Here is a 16,302-nt window from a genome sequence, read left to right on the forward strand (position 1 = left end):
ATGAGCTGGAAGGACTCCTTTGTCACCATCACTTTCCCCAGCAAAGTAATCTTCACCAGTGCCTCCCTCCTGCTGCTGCTGGTTCACATGGGTATCTTCGGAGGAGACCTCTACCACTTCACTGTGACCCAGAAGTTCGATCTCATGAGCTTTCATGGCACCACAGTACTACTGGTAAGGGAGGTCCCCTTGCTCCTTGTGTCTTGCAGCTTGGCCTACAGGTTAAGGCACTAGCCAGGTACTTTGGACACCTGCTTTCTACTTGAATCTCTGCCACAGACTGTGACCTCAGGCAAGTCACCTCATCTCTGAAGTGGAGATAACCCATCTCTACTAGACAGGGATCTACAGGCTCTGGCCACTGTCAGACCTTAGGTCCAATCCAGGCTGGTTATTCCTATACCCCTAATACAGTTGAATACTGAGGGATGTCTATAGTATGAGGAGGGCAGCATTAGGACTCCTGGGTTCTAGTCTCAACTCTGGGCAGGAGTAGTAAGACATTTAGGAGGGGAGTGGGTTATAGCAGGTTAGCACTGGGGAGTGACAGATCAGGGAAGGGTCCTGACCATCTCCCTGACCATTTGCATTGGTCTCTACAGGTATCCCATGTGATGAGCTTTTACTGGGCCTTGCTTGCAACATTTTACACCTTGGAGGCCAATGACAAGGTTCTCAGGGGGTTTGCCCTGACCTCACTGGGTAAGTGACTCCAGCCAGATGCCTGAACTGCTGGGTGTTCCCAGCAAGGGCAACAGGGAAAACTCAGCTGAGTCTAACCAGTTTAAGTGGTTGGGGGGAGGGACAGGAGTCAGGACTACTGGGTTCTATCCTCATCTCTAGATGAGAAGTGTGCTCTAGCGGGAGCACCTTCCAAAGCCAGTTTGCAAAGGACATGGCAGCTGGGATTTAGGCTCCTCAGCTCAGGAGGTTTCTGAGCATGACTCAGAACCACACAAGGGCACAGCCGGGGGACCTGTGTGCGTGACCATGAACACGTGGACACTCAGTTATTCTGGGGAGGACTCCAGCTGTTTAGCTGCCCCTCTGGTCCAGCCGCAAAGGGAAGCTGTGATCTCCTTTCCCATCCCCTTGACCAGGGCTCTGGCTCTAACCCCTCTAGTGATGAACTTCACCCTCTTCGTGGGCCGCTTCTGCCTGGACTACCTGACTATTGAATACAGGGAGGAGATTTACTGAACCCCATCCTGGCCTTGTCCAAAGCAGCCCTGGAGAGAGACGCACACGCAGCATTCATCCCCAGATCTGTCAGAATTGGGAAGTGGGAAGGAAAGGGGGCAGTAACACACTGCTCAGGCTGTAGCCAAAATCAAGTTTAATAACAATATAGGATATTGCTGTAGTGTTAGCGATGGTGTCATTCATTAGTCATGTCACCTTCCTGCGAGGTGAGAGCAAGGCAGTCATTACAGCCAGGATCTTTCCCCCAACACGCCCAATGGGCACTCAACAACTCAGGTGGCCAACCCTCAGTGGGAACATTTGATGGCTATAGGGCTCATCCCGTTCCACTGCAGTGGCCCATCACAACCCCTACCCCAACACCCCCCTGACCATAGGGTCATGCTAAAGGGCATGGGCCCAATCCAACCCTCTGGCTCATGCTGGAACTAACCCAAGGGAGGGGAAGAGGTTCTGATTCCACCCCCTCCATCCCCCACCACAAACAGCCCCCATCCTTTGGTGGAAGCCCACAGGACTTATGTTCATAGCTCTCCTTTCCACTGGCAGTGGCTTGTGAGGAAGGTGATATTTTTCCTCTACTCCTTCCAGCCTAAGTCCCATGCCACCTCCCCTACCCCAGGGCTAGCAGAGCCATCAGCAGAAAAGGGTGGGAGCTGAGGAGGTTGCAAAACAGATCCTGACTCAGGCCCAGTCAAAGATCTGGACTCAGGAAAGCAGGGGGATTGGAGGCAATGGTCAGTTTTTGGGCAGAGGGGGTGTGTGGCGTGTGCTGTCTTTGGTCACTGAGGCCACCCCATGCATTTCACACCCTACAGGAAGAACTGTCTCCTATCAACCATTTCAATAAATAGAAGGAAAGCAACCGTATTCAAAGCATGAAACCCCATCCCCACCAGAGCTCTGAAAATCCACAAGTCAGGAAGTCTCTTCCCCTCCCCTCCCCTCCCCCCATCCATCTTTAACTCCAGTGCTGACCAGCATGTCCCATCCCCTCCCTAAACTCCAGAACAGGTCAATACTTCACACACACGTGTCCCTTTCCAGTAGGGGACAGCCCAAAGTACCCATAGCAACAGCTCTGTACAGAGATGGGAGGGACCAGCTTTGGAATTACACACACCCGCCCTCATGGAAAGCAGAGGGACACCAACCCCACCCCGTTCTCATTAGTAAAATAATCACACCCAAGAGGACCAGCCAACTCCTTCCCTTTCCCCTGGTATTATGAGATGGGAAGTGAAGGCTCCCCTCAACGGAGATGATGTTAGGGGAAGGGGTTAACGACATCTCATCCCTACAAATAATGCTGGACGTAGGGGGTGGATCTCAGTATTTGCCCTTTGAATTCTAGCAAAGTTAAGGCCCAGGTAGTTACTGATGTGAAAAATTAGAATTGGTGAAAGTAAGTTATATCTCCCCCACCCCCCAATATAGCTCAGTAGGAGGGGAGGGTAAATGAGGATGCGACAAGGGGCTGGTTCCTGTCATTTGGTTCAATGAGCTGCATTTGCAAAACTAAAACGTGTGTGTGTGTGTGTGTGTGGCAGGGAGAGGGTTGGGATCCAGTGTCCATTCCATTTGAACCCCCCAAGGATGTGTGGGAGAAGGGGGATGATGGAAGATTATGTACCACTCCCATTCACAGCAAAGCAGAAGGGTAGTTTTATGTGGGGTCTGTGGGTGGGGCTGAAATCCTGCCCCATCCCCAGGCAGGAAAGGAGGTTTATGTTGGAACAGGCCTCCCCCAAAAAGTCCCAGCAGCTGGCTGTGTCAAACAGATCCTCTGTCTCCCATCTAGTTGAGACCAGGAAAATAATGACACCTCCCTCTTCAGGGCAAAGGGGTTTTGGAGACAAGGGTGAATAAAGCACAAGGTGGCTTAACATAGCAGATGGGCTTAGAATCAGAGAGCTCTGCAGCGCTTTGAGGATACAGGAATGGGTCCATCAAATATGGGATGGGTTTTACAAGGCACCTCTGAGGAAGCAGAGTCTGCCCAGGATTGGAGAATGGGAAAGGGGAACAAAAGAGCCCTGAACCCTTTCAAACACCTGCATTCAAACAACTGTATTCTCACCCACTGAGACAATCTGGGCTGGCAAGTTCCAAGTGACAGACAGTTGAGAGGCTCCTAGGGGAAGGGCATTGAAGCCCAAGGTTTAAGGAGCCAGATGCCAGTTTCAGGGGGGCAGGGCTGTAATGCCAAGGAGTTCACGCTTCCAAGAAGGTGTGGGACATTTTCCCTTCAGTGCTGCTAACATCAGCTCTTCTGCAGGCAGGAATGGAAATGCCCAATTTCCCTGCACACACCCCACCAGCAGCATTGCTAGTTACAGAGTGGGGAAACTGAGGCATGGGGCAGGGAAGTGACTCACCTGAGATTGCGCAACGGGGTCAGCAGCAGTGGGAACAGAACTCAGGAATTCTGGCTCCCAATTTCCCTGCTCTGACCAATAAATCCTTGTGGGCTGGCAATGGAACCCAGGAGTCCAGGCTTCCATTCCTGTGCTGTCTCTCACTTGCCCCAGTCCTTGGACACTCGTACTAGCAGCACAAGCCCTCCCCGATCACCAGTGCTTGATGCTTTCCTCTTTCCTGGCCCATTCCAAAGCTGAACAGCTATAGTGGCTGATTCTCAGCTGGAGCACTCAGCGACTAGAGAGCTCATTCCAGCCCACCTCGGGGGGCCCAATCCGTAGCTGTACAAGTCTCCCCTTTCCTCCCAATCCTGCTCTGCCCACCCCACCTAGAGAGATGAGTCTCATTTTTAAAAGAGGCCAAAGTCACTTCACACCCCCCTCACCAGTTTCGTGTTTTGACTCTCAGCTTAGCTGACCCAGCAGTGTCCTGGCTGGAGGCTTCTCCTTGTACTCCCCCCGGAGCCCCATTTGCAGCTGCCAGTCCCCAGCATCCCTGCCTTGGCAGGCCAGTCTTGGTGCCCAGGGAGGAGCCACCAGCTTGGTTCATTCCTGGCCCACCCGGATGTGGGGGTTGAACATGGGGTCCAGGTTGGGGTCATTGTCGGCCGAGGCCCGGCCCAGCTTTGACATGATGATGATCAGGGTTAGGAAGCCGATGCCGCCAATCAGGAGGATGATGACAAACCGCTGCATCAGGGATCTTGGCTGCCGCTTCTTGGACCCAGAGCGATTCCTGCCAGGGGACTTGTTATTAGCATGACAGTAGCAGTGCCCAGAGGCCCAAAGCGACATCAGGGGCACATCAGGGCATGTGCATCATTAGCAGTATTATGGTAGCGCCTAAAGACCGCAAATAAGATCGGGGGCACATTAGCAGTATTACGGTAATAGCTACAGGTGCCAACCGAGATTGCGACCCTATCATGGAGTGCACTGGTTTCCTCCCACCCCACCACTGATCACTTACTTCAGAAGCTGTGCGAACCAACTGAGTGTTGGCCGCCGGCGGTACTTGTCCTCATCACAGTCGATTTGGGTGCTGGATGCTCTGCCACTGCCACCCCCACCCTCCCGGGTGTCATAGACCTTCCGTGGTGTAGAGGCTGCTGGGGAGATGGGGAGTGTAGGAGCTTAGCAGAGAGCCATTGGCACCAGGAAAGGAGAAAGTGGTGGTGGGGGGGTACAGGCACCCCCCTAACCTTATTGTCCCCCTTTCTGCCACAGCTAGGCAATCCATACACCTGTTCTTCCCCAGCCCTGTTGGCTGTGGTTGACCCAGACTCCTTTGCCCCTGAGTTATCTTGTCCTCTAAGTGGGCTCCTGATCCAGACAGGAGTGAATGGAAACAGCCTAAGGGACATGAGACACACAACCGCTACCCCACTCAGAAGGTAGCCACTGGGTCCTCACTTCTTCGGGGCTATGTTCCACTGATTCGTAATCCCCCCACCGCCGCAGGAGATGACAACAATGCTGCTCACCTGCATTGATGGTGATGGTCTCATTACTAGCATTCCCCATGTCGATGACTGAATGCTCCTCCTTCACGCCCCCATTGTTCACGCCCTGCTGCTGCTGTGGGGAAGAGAGGCCGGGCGGAGCACTGTAGGAATAGGCCGACATGGCACTTTGCTGGATGGTCTCCTCTGAGCTGGGGTCTGCCGTTGCTGCCAAGAAAGGAGGTAACAAAATGAATCCTGTGTGGAATGGGGCAGCCTAAGACAGCTGGCTTCCATCTACAAAGCCGGGACAGCAAACTGTGACCCACTTGCTCCATGGATCTCTGTGTCAGGGGCCCAACTAGAAGTGATGCCCTAGAACTGAAAAGTCTCATATCCCATTCCTTGATCCCTGAAAGCCAGCCAGTCTTCCCCTCCCATCACCTTAGAAGAGAGAGCAGATGAAATTGGACCCCTTGGTCTCATCCCAGGCAGCAGGGAGGTGGGGATTCTGGGCTACACGTGACCACTGGTCTGATCCAGTGTGGAAGGAGGGGATAGCAGACTAGGTGGGCCCCTAGGTCTGATCTAGTGTGGTGAGGGTGGGGGAGGTGGATACTGGGCTAGATGGGCCCTGTGCAGGCATCAGTGGAGCCATTCCCATGCCCATAGCCCGGCAGCACTTACCAGAGAAGCTAGACCAGTCAGTGTAATCTGTGGTATCAGGCGACTCTGTCTCTTGTATGGTATCAGCCTCATCAATCTGAAGAGAACAGAAGAAAACTGCGTCAGACCTTAGACACCAAAGCAAACTCTGCCCCATCAGCTCAGCCAATCCCAGATAGTGGTTGCTGCTCAAGCCGGAAGCTAGATCAAAGCTGGTGTCCCCTCTGCCGCATCCCCCAGAGGGGAAAGGCCCCTACTCTGTTTCCCATCTCCGGCTGGTACATTAACAGCAGTATCTGTCCAGCTTGGCTGTCCTCTTGGCTCCCATTTTGAAAACCCTCAGAGAGCCCCAAAACAAGAGAATAGTCTCATGGGTAATCTCTTACCAGTGGCAGCCCAAGCCCGGCCCGAGCCCAGTTCACAGTCGACAGTTTCTCTTGCAGCACTGAGGCCACCGGACTGACCAGGTTGGCTGGGGGGAAGATAGGACCCTTGCAGCTGGGACACTGGTAGCCAGCTGGGGCCGTGTTCTTTGGGAGCTGGTTTGCCATCTCGTTGAGACATGACCAGTGAAACAGATCTGCAAAGGTGAAGAGCATGGAATGTCTTTAAGTGAAGGGTCTAGATCAGTTACTCCCCTAGTCAGATCTACTTCACAAACATCTCCCCTTCCATTAGTCCCCAGGGGCAGCACAGCTGCTGGAAAGTAAGCTGGAGACCATTCTGCCATAGACATTGTATTCATCCACTCAGTTCTCATAATTGTAGGGGCTTTATTCCCACTTTCAGAGGCCAGCTGGCTCTTATGTGGGGTAAAGGGGTGGGGGAATCTGTGTGTAGAGATACCCAGTCTGATGAAGAAACTACAAAGACAGAATAAACAGGGTGCCATTTTGGCAATCATTTTTCTGACCCAAGTTTTATATTTGCTTTTAAAAAAAAGTAAATCAGGCTTTGGTGGCCAGGACTGTCACTTGCTAATGAAAAGAAAACCAAGCAAAGCTCTTGAAATGCTCCCAAAGCCATGGCTAAAAGTAACTCACCATAACACACAAGCCGGGCAGTATCTTTGGTGGACAGGAGGGTGTTGCAAAGACGACAGTTGGGGTTGTAATCACTGTCCTGAAGCCACTGGAGATAGGACTGAACAATGCACTGGAAGATACAGGAAGTTAGTGACAGAAAGCCCATGGTATGGGTGAGGTAGGATTGCAATTGGAGGGGCAGCACAAGAAAAGACTTTACATTTTAAGGCCTAAAGGGACCATTATGTTAGTTGAGTCTGAACTCCTGCCTAGTACAAATCACAGAATCTCACCCAGTGATTCCTGCATCAAGCTCATAACCTGTGTCTGAGCTGGAATATCTCTTGTAGAAAGATGTCCACTTATGACTTAAAGATTGCAACGGACAGAAAATTCATCATATCCCTAGGTATGAAGCATTTGTAGATGGGAACGTCCAATGAGGTCTATGCTAACAGGCCCCTGGACAGAATTGTGGAAGTATCAGAGGAAATACGAGGAAGGTGTCCATTGCTGGATATTAACAGGATGCGCCGTTCCAGGAGTCATGACACAGGATAGAGGAACACTGATAACCAAGAACTCAGGTTGGGGGCAGGGGAGAGGGTTGTTGAGCAAAGAGGACTTTCATATTTGATCCAGGTTGGCAGCAATTGAACCAGTGTCCAAGAGGGGAAAGCCCCGTATCCCATTCCCCATCCTCCTGAGCTAGCTGGTCCCCCCTCCCTGGGGCCACATTATAGCTGAAGCCCTAGAAACTCCCATTCCCCTGAGATGCCATTGCTCAGCAGCCAGACTGGAGCTGGAGTCCAGTTACCTTGGAATGGTTTGCGACGAGGCAGCTCTCACAGACATTCACTCGGTGCTCAAAACAGAAAAGGTTGGTGACTTTCCTTTTGGGGCATTTACACAGCCCCATGGTGCTTCACTGATGACACAGCTGGAGAGAAAGCGTACTGAGCAAAATCAAAGCCCAGATCGACCCCACTCCCGTCCCAGCGCTGGGACAGAACCCAGGAGTCCTGGGTCCCAATTCCCACCCCAACCACTAGACCCCACTCCCCTCTCGGCTCCAGGAGTCCTGTCTCCCAGTCCCCCCCCGCCCCTGCTCTAACCGCCAGACCCCACTCCCCTCCCCAGTGCCAGGGAGGGAACCCAGGAGTCCTGGCTCCCAGCCCCGCTTTGCCCCTCCATAGGGTCCCCCTGACACTCACAGGCTCCTATTGAGGCTGAGTCCGCTGTTGCCACGTCTCTTCCGGGTAGGACGCAGCTTGATGACGTTACGACCTGAGAGACTCCCCGCAGCTCGGCGCTCTCAGGGAGAGATCGGGTTCGAAGGCTCGCGAGAAGTAGCTGCCGCGTCACTTCCACTGTAGCGGCGGGTGATTCGAACGGGGCTTGGTGGCGGGTTCCATCCCGCTCGGCGCGGAGCGGACAGGCCCACGGGATGGCGGGCGGGGGCCAGAGGCGGACCCGGTCCGCGGGCGCGGCCCCAGCGGGGAGCGGAGCCCGCGGGGGTGAGTGCGGCCCGGGGGTCACCCTGGGCGGGGAGGGGTCTGTGCCGGGGGCGGGGGTCTCTGGGGGGCACTTGGGGGCTACGTGCGGGGTCTCTGGGGGCACTGAGTGCGCGGGGGGCGGGGTCTCTGGGGGGGGCGGTGGGTACGAGGGGGCACGCTGGGGGTGGGTCTCTGGGGGGGGCGGTGGGTACGAGGGGGGCACGCTGGGGGTGGGTCTCTGGGGGGGGCGATGGGTACGAGGGGGGCACGCTGGGGGTGGGTCTCTGGGGGGGCGGTGGGTACGAGGGGGGCACGCTGGGGGTGGGTCTCTGGGGGGGGCGGTGGGTACGAGGGGGGCACGCTGGGGGTGGGTCTCTGGGGGGGCGGTGGGTACGAGGGGGGCACGCTGGGGGTGGGTCTCTGGGGGGGCGGTGGGTACGAGGGGGGCACGCTGGGGGTGGGTCTCTGGGGGGGGCGGTGGGTACGAGGGGGGCACGCTGGGGGTGGGTCTCTGGGGGGGGCGGTGGGTACGAGGGGGGCACGCTGGGGGTGGGTCTCTGGGGGGGCGGTGGGTACGAGGGGGGCACGCTGGGGGTGGGTCTCTGGGGGGGCGGTGGGTACGAGGGGGGCACGCTGGGGGTGGGTCTCTGGGGGGGCGGTGGGTACGAGGGGGGCACGCTGGGGGTGGGTCTCTGGGGGGGCGGTGGGTACGAGGGGGGCACGCTGGGGGTGGGTCTCTGGGGGGGCGGTGGGTACGAGGGGGGCACGCTGGGGGTGGGTCTCTGGGGGGGCGGTGGGTACGAGGGGGGCACGCTGGGTTTGGGTCTCTGGGGGGGGCGGTGGGTACGCGGGGGGTGGGTCTCTGGGGGGGGCGGTGGGTACGCGGGGGGTGGGTCTCTGGGGGGGGCGGTGGGTACGCGGGGGGTGGGTCTCTGGGGGGGGCGGTGGGTACGCGGGGGGTGGGTCTCTGGGGGGGGCGGTGGGTACGCGGGGGGTGGGTCTCTGGGGGGGGCGGTGGGTACGCGGGGGGTGGGTCTCTGGGGGGGGCGGTGGGTACGAGGGGGGTGGGTCTCTGGGGGGGCGGTGGGTACGCTGGGGGTGGGTCTCTGGGGGGGGCGGTGGGTACGAGGGGGGTACGCTGGGGGTGGGTCTCTGGGGGGGGCGGTGGGTACGAGGGGGGTACGCTGGGGGTGGGTCTCTGGGGGGGGCAGTGGTATCAGATGTTTCCCTCAGGTGGGGTCTGGGGCAGTAATTTCTCTAAGGGGGATTCCAGGAGGAGCAGGATACAAGGAAGAATCATAGAATATCAGGGTTGGAAGGGACCTCAGGAGGTCATCTAGTCTAACTCCTTGCTCAAAGCAGGACCAATCCCCAACTAAATCATCCTAGCCAGGGCTTTGTCAAGCCGGGCCTTAAAAACCTCTAAGGAAGGAGATTCCATCACCTCCCTATGTAACCCATTCCAGTGCTTCACCACCCTCCTAGTGAAATAGTGTTTCCTAATATCCAACCTAGACCTTCCCCACTGCAACTTGAGACCATTACTCCTCGTTCTGTCATCTACCACCACTGAGAACAGCCAAGCTCTATCCTCTTTGGAACCCCCTTTCAGGTAGTTGAAGGCTGCTATCAAATCTCCCCTCATTCTTCTCTTCTGCAGATTAAACAAGCCCTATTCCCTCAGCCTCTCCTCTTAAGTCATGTGCCCCAGCCCCGTTGCCCTCTGCTGGGGACTCTCTAATTTGTCCACATCCTTTCTGTAGTGGGGGGCCCAAAACTGGACACAGTATTCCAGGTGTGGCCTCACCAGTGCCGAATAGAGGGGAATAATCACTTCCCTCTATCTGCTGGCAATGCTCCTACAAATGCAGCCCAATATGCCATTAGCCTGCTTGGCAACAAGGGTACACTGCTGACTCATATCCGGCTTCTTATTCACTGTAATCCCCAAGTCCTTTTTTGCAGAACTGCTCTTAGCCAGTCGGTCCCCAGCCTGTAGCGGTGCCTGGGATTCCTCTCCATGGGAGCAGCGTGTGGAGGAACATTTGTTGGAGTACTGATGGGGGCTTGGGGAGCAGGGTATGAGGAGAAGGTGTTGCTCCCTGTGGATGCAGGATTTGTGGGCATGTTTCCTGAGGTTTGGGAGGGGGGTCCTCAGAGAATCAGGATGTGGGGAGGGGTCCCACTGGAGGAGCAGGGTGCATGGGAATGTCTCCCTCAGGTTGGAGAATTCCTTGGGGTAGGATGCAGGACTGGAGGGTATTTCACAGCTTCCTAGCATCTTACGCCTATGAAAAGGCAAACACCAAGAGATAGGAAAGTACTGAGAGGCAGTTAAATGTCCCCACATTGGTAGTTTGGATGAAGGGGCTTCCCCATGCGGTGGGAACAATCAACTTTCAAACTTTTCCTCTCTCCCTCACTTTCAGACACTGTCTCCCCTCCTCTGAGGCGCAGGTCCGAGAGGATTTCAGGGTCTCCTACCAGGCGTGGCCCCCAGAGGAAACCTTTGGTGGAGAAGAAGATGGTGGGGAGCCCAGTGAGTAGTAGTGCATCCCTGTTAGTACCAAATGTTCCCAAATCCAGCTGTGGGAGGGTTTGGAGTAGGTTATACGAACCCTGAAAAGCTAGATTTTTCCATTCTGGAGAACTCAACAGGCTGTCAACCTTAAAAGTCATCCTGAGTTGTGCCCTCAGTCTAGAAGCATCCCCCACGCAGAAGTCCTTTGGTGCTCTGATATTATTTGCTCACCCAAGGCACTTTCCAGTCTGGACTGTTCCTTGCTTGTTTGGATTGTGAGCTCTGCAGGGCAGGTGTCTTACTCAAGTGGTTTGTTTGTACAGTGATGAATCTGCTCCTTATTATTGCAAAGCAAAGAGCTGCAAACTTGCTCTATGTGCAAAGGACAAGACATATCCTTGGCCATCTGAGGAAAAGGGATTTAACTGCAGCATCCCTTTTAAAAAAAAAAATAATGGATTGGGCAGATGCGCAAAAAGTGCAGTGCTTGGCAGTATGAAGGCTGTCTAAAGTGTAAGCTCTTTGCACGCTATTGCCACTTCATAAATAATGCACCTGGATGTGGGTTTAATTGTTGGCACTTTAGAAACCACGTATAATAGTCATGACTAACTAGAAGCTTCTCCCGTCTGAAAGCCACTCAGTGGCCTGTGTGAGTCAATTGGGTTTCTTAGTTCACAAATACTTATATTGTTTAATTGACTTACTCGTTGGCAGCCTTGACAGAGAATGGAACGGGCTGCAGATGCTGAACTCTTCTTCACTAGAGAAGAGTTGGGGTGGGCAGGCACTGCCCTTGTTGTACTTGGGCTGTGGATAGGCAGAGGCAAAGATTTTAAGCCCATCACCCAGCAGGGTCCATTCCGATCAGCTAGGCTCACCTGCATACCACAGGCTAGAGAGCCTCACTCATTGTTGCATCAAGCCCATTACTTCTGTTTGAGCTCCACCATGTCTTTTAAAAAGACAGCTAGTCTTGAGTTAGATGTCAAGTAATGGAAAATCCATCATGCCCCTTGGTAAAACTATTTCAGTGGCACTGGTAATAGCCATTAGGAACTATCTGCATGCACTCCAACTTCATTAACTGTGTTGGGTGCAGGTGTATTGAATGGTGGAGGAATAAGTTGGAAGAGTTGTGATGTGATCTGGGGGGCTGTGGCATTGTTCTTGCCCCTAGGCCACACTGTTGCTATGTGGTTCCTACATGCCTCCCTGTGCACTTTGTTTTAGTGGAATGGACATAGTGGTCATGCATTGAAATATTTGGATGATGGAGTTGTTAACAAGTGCTGAAAGAAATCTCAGACGTGGTTTGTGTCCAAAGAACTTTACCTTCATAACAGTTGTGACAACTGAGCACTCCCGAGCAGTGACGAATTATCTCACCAAGATTTCCGGTTTCAAAGTGAAATCCATCAATAACCCCTTTTACTTTACTATCACGGTTTACTGTTTGTTCAAGTGCCATGTCTGTTCAGACTCTGCTGAATTTATTTTTTAGACTGAGCCACAGCATGATTTCTTTGCACAAACTGCTCATGAACTTTGGGGGCATAATCTGGCAGAAGGTTTATGTCACTGACGTACACAGCTATCCAGAAGGAATAATTGGTCCAGTCAAAGGCAAAAAATAATGGTAACATATCTACAGCCACCGTGAGATGCAGGTCCCTGTTGCTGTCACGTTCTGCTCTAATGAAACGCATTAGGATGTCGGCCTAGAATTGGGGTTCTCAAACTGGGGGTCATGACCGCTAAGGGGGTCGCAAGGTGTCATCCTCCACCCCCAAACCCCATTTTGCCTCTAGCGTTTATAAGCATGGCTTGCTTTGTGACAGGGGTCACCAATACAAAAAATTGAGAACCATGGATCTAAGGTAGGAAAACCAGAATGCTGGGACCGGTGCTGGAATGGCGAGACTAGCCAGGTTATGAAAACCAGAGGACCTACTCAAAGGGAGTTAATGCAGGCGCTATGCTTCCTGTTGAAGATCAAGTTGCTAAAGACCTCTGTCTGTCATCCACAAATGGACAGACTAGTTGAGAGATTCAACAAAACCCTGAAGGCAGTGCTGAAAAGATTTGTGTCCTTTGATCGCAAGCGTTGAGGATCAGCTACTCTCTCCTTTTTGGCCCACAATAAGGGAGATGCTGCAAGTTTCCATCAAGTTCTCTCCCTTCAAACTGTTATTTAGCAACAGCCTCAAGGGATAATGGCTCTCCTGTATGAGGGCTGGGAGGAGCAGGAACTGAGAGCATCCAATGTGGCCCAGGATGTTCTCCAGTTCAGGAAGCTCCTCCAATTCCATTTGCTCACTAAAACCGTTGGGGTCCCAGCAAACACAAGAACGGGGTGCATGCCTCTAGATCTTCCAGTCCAGTGATAGTGTAGTTACTACTCCCTAGCACGGAACCCAAGTGACTAGCCAGATGACAAGAGCCTTTTGAAGTGGATCATCAGCTTGGGCCTGTAGACTGTGAGGTCCACCTGCTTGGGAGGTGGAAAGAAACCAGGGTCTACAATTTGAACCTGCTGAAGCCTTGGAAAACCAGGGAAGGGATGTTGACCACTCCTTACCCACCAGAAGCTGAACTGGGATTTCGGGCATCCATTCACCCAGAGCCAGCACACATGCAGAGAGAGGTGCTGAACTACCTGGACAAAGAGCTTAGGTTTTACTATTGCTGAGGCCTTTCCCAGTATATTCTCCCCTGCACCCGGCTAGCCCCAGCTGATACACCCTCTCATCAAGATGGTCCCAGGACAGCAGGATAGAGACCCCATACCCCAGAAGATGTGGGAGACAGTCTGGGAGCTACTGGAACATTTAGGGTCCGTCAGCTATATCAGTACCATAGATCTTTAAAAAAGGGTATTGGCAAATCGCCCTTGTCAGGGTTCCTTCCCCACTCTGAACTCTGGGGTACAGTTGTGGGGACCCGCTTATTTTTACCAGCTTCGGTTAAAAACAAAAGATGCACAAAACACAGAGGAACCCCCTCTAGCCTTAGTTTCAAAGTTACAACAAAACAGGAATAAACCTCCCTCCAGCAAAGGGAAAATTCACAAGTTGAGAAAACAAAGATAAACTAATACGCCTTGCTTGGCTGTATTTACAATTTCGGTAATGTGAGAGACTGGTTCAGAATGGTTTGGAGGACATGAATTGAAGAGCGAACAAACACAGAAACAAAGAACCCGAAACAAAGCCTTTCCCCATCCCCAGATTTGAAAGTATCTTTTGTCCCCGTTGGTTCCTTTGGTCCGGTGCCAACCAGGTTATTTGAGCTTTTTAACCCCTTACAGGTAAGGAGGAATTCTAGGCTACCCTTAGCTGTATGGTTATGACAGCCCTTCTCTCCCAAACTTCAAGAAAAAAGTCTTCTTGACTGACTCCCTTTGGGCTCTTCTACTTCTAGACAATGCCCTTTGGTTTAGAGTGGTAGCAGTGTTTCAGCATTTAATGAACAAGGTGTTCAGGCCTCATCAGCAGTACGATGCTGCATATTTGGACATTGTTATATATAGCAACAACTGGGCCTGCTTGCAACAAGTACAAGCCATCCTCCATTCCTTGGCTGAAGAAGGTCTCATAGTCAATCTGGCCAAATGCAAATTGGCAAATCAAAGTGTTACTTACCTGGGTAGTAATGTGGGATGAAGCCAATGTAGGCCACTAGTTAGCAAAGTGAAGGCAGTGTTGGCCTACTCAATTCCTTGAACAAAGAAAGCAGGTAAGAGACTTCCTTGGACTAGCTGGGTATTACAGGCAATTTGTCCCTTGTGCCGCCACCATTGCATTCCCTCTGACGGACCCCAATAAAAGGTGGTAATCCAAAGGAGGTCTGCTGGAACAGCACTTGTGATAATGCCTTTAACATGGCTGTGCCAGGAAACAGTCCTCTTCCATCCAGATTTTTCAAACGGGTTGATTTTAGAGAAGTAGGCCTGGGTGCTGTGCTGTTAGAAGGGGTGAATGGTGAGGCGCACCTACTTCTATACTCATGTAGGAAGGTCTTTCACAGGGAAGAAGCCTATTCCATGGTTGAAAAGGAGGCACACGCAGTGAAGTGGGCATAGAATCTCTTAGGAATTATTTTTTGGGTAACTCTTTTCCCTCATTACGGCCCATACCTCCCACTAACCATGATGAAAGAGATGAACCTGCACCTTATGGGGTGGTAGTTTGCTCTCCCAACACTATACTTTTAGTATACAACATCATGCTGGAGCAAAACACAGAAACACGGTGTGGGAGTTGGGCCCCTGAGGAGTGGGGTATGTAGTGGGGTAGGTTTGCACCCCAGCCAGGAAAGGATTAAAGAACTCCTCTGGGCACAGTCAGGCCCAACTTGGCCCACCTTTTAGGCCTGGATGACACCTTGAAAGGGAGAATCTAAGCCTAGTGCAAAATGGCACTCAGAGCTCCCTAGCCCTGCAGAGTGGGGGCGGGGGGGGAGAAGTTGATGCTTTCTGGGGGTACCCAAGGTTGTGAGGCACCTGACAAAGCCTTGTCTGTCCCTGTTGTGGGTCAGCTCCCCAACTCCACTGGCTGTGAGCAACACAAGCCCTCCCAGGCCCAGCTATCCATTTGCAGGCTAGCGATAGCATGCTCGAGCTCTCTGTCTCCCTGGACAGCTCCTGCACCCCTGGACATTCACAGTATTCGCAAACTTGCTGCTTCCAGAGGAACAGAACACCCCAGTTAATCTCTGATCAGCGCCCCACTTATCACACAGCACTTAGATATATTTATAGTGAAATCAAGTATATTTATTTAACAAAGCATAGTGGTGCAAGGAGTGGCAAGCAGAAGTATTGGAAACAGATGGCTACATATAGAATCATAACACACATTCTAGAGCCTAGACTTAATTAATAAGATACTCTCATGTCTGGTAGAGTATTGCTCACCCAAAATCCTTGCAGAGCTTTTCAGCCAGGCTGGCTGTGACCTCCTTTCCTGAGACAGCACGCTGCCTACTAGATGAAGGATGCAGTGTGTTCCTTTGCACCCTAAGATATCCCAGAACAATCCTTTGTCTTCATTCAAAAACAAGACATCCCCTTCAGTTTTCCTCTCTCGTAGATTTCATGGTTTTTCAATTTGTACTTGGCTCAGTATGCAAACAGCCATACCGTATGAGGCACATAATACACAAATAGCCAGACAGGGACAGAGGAGCATTTCTGAGGTATGTCACCTCCTGGTGACCTGCCTTAACTCCAAGACCTAAAAAGCATAATTTATAGTATAGATGCATAACTCCTTAAATATTATCCATACATACATTTAACACTAATTATGATGACAGTGGACTACTGGCTGTCACATGCCATCCTTCAGTGAACTATTATGCAGATATCTGGCTCAGGATCACACTAAAACCTTATGCACCCCCTGTACTCTCTGCCATTTGGCATCATGGGTCCTTGAGTCAATCATCCCCCCCTACATTGGTGCAGTAGGGTCAGCCACTGGCTAATCCACAGAACCCTCTTGCCTACACAGTGCATCCACCACT

The 16,302-nt window shown here is 52.6% G+C and overlaps 3 protein-coding genes across 4 annotated transcripts in view; 2 read left to right on the forward strand and 1 right to left on the reverse strand.

Annotated features, from left to right (window-relative positions):
* On the forward strand, positions 1–8,132 carry TMEM262 (transmembrane protein 262; the record flags this gene model as incomplete). Its single annotated transcript, XM_084635097.1, has 3 exons — positions 1–174; positions 603–702; positions 8,020–8,132. The coding sequence occupies 3 exons, from the start codon at positions 1–3 to the stop codon at positions 8,130–8,132; spliced, it is 387 nt and encodes a 128-aa protein (XP_084491223.1).
* On the reverse strand, positions 1,319–8,055 carry ZFPL1 (zinc finger protein like 1). 2 transcript variants are annotated; one of them, XM_084633866.1, is made up of 8 exons: positions 7,971–8,055; positions 7,574–7,696; positions 6,775–6,886; positions 6,118–6,311; positions 5,753–5,828; positions 5,108–5,293; positions 4,594–4,732; positions 1,319–4,359 (listed from the first exon to the last, which is right to left on the reverse strand). In XM_084633866.1, exons 2-8 carry the CDS (start codon positions 7,673–7,675, stop codon positions 4,170–4,172), a joined length of 999 nt encoding a protein of 332 aa, XP_084489992.1. In that variant the 5' UTR covers positions 7,676–7,696; positions 7,971–8,055; the 3' UTR covers positions 1,319–4,169. The 2 variants fall into 2 exon arrangements, with proteins under 2 accessions (XP_084489992.1, XP_084489993.1); XM_084633867.1 differs by having other exon boundaries at positions 4,594–4,729; positions 7,971–8,052.
* The window catches only part of CDCA5 (cell division cycle associated 5), a 25,742-nt gene continuing 17,538 nt past the window's right edge, over positions 8,099–16,302 (forward strand). Inside the window, exons 1-2 of the mRNA XM_084633868.1 lie at positions 8,099–8,273; positions 10,682–10,791. Of these exons, the coding sequence (XP_084489994.1) occupies positions 8,204–8,273; positions 10,682–10,791 (180 nt within the window). The 5' untranslated portion in view covers positions 8,099–8,203. The remainder of the gene's footprint in view (positions 8,274–10,681; positions 10,792–16,302) is intronic.

This window comes from Lepidochelys olivacea (genome assembly GCF_965140295.1).
Source record: "Lepidochelys olivacea isolate rLepOli2 genome assembly, chromosome: 7".
NCBI classification, from domain to species: domain Eukaryota; kingdom Metazoa; phylum Chordata; order Testudines; family Cheloniidae; genus Lepidochelys; species Lepidochelys olivacea.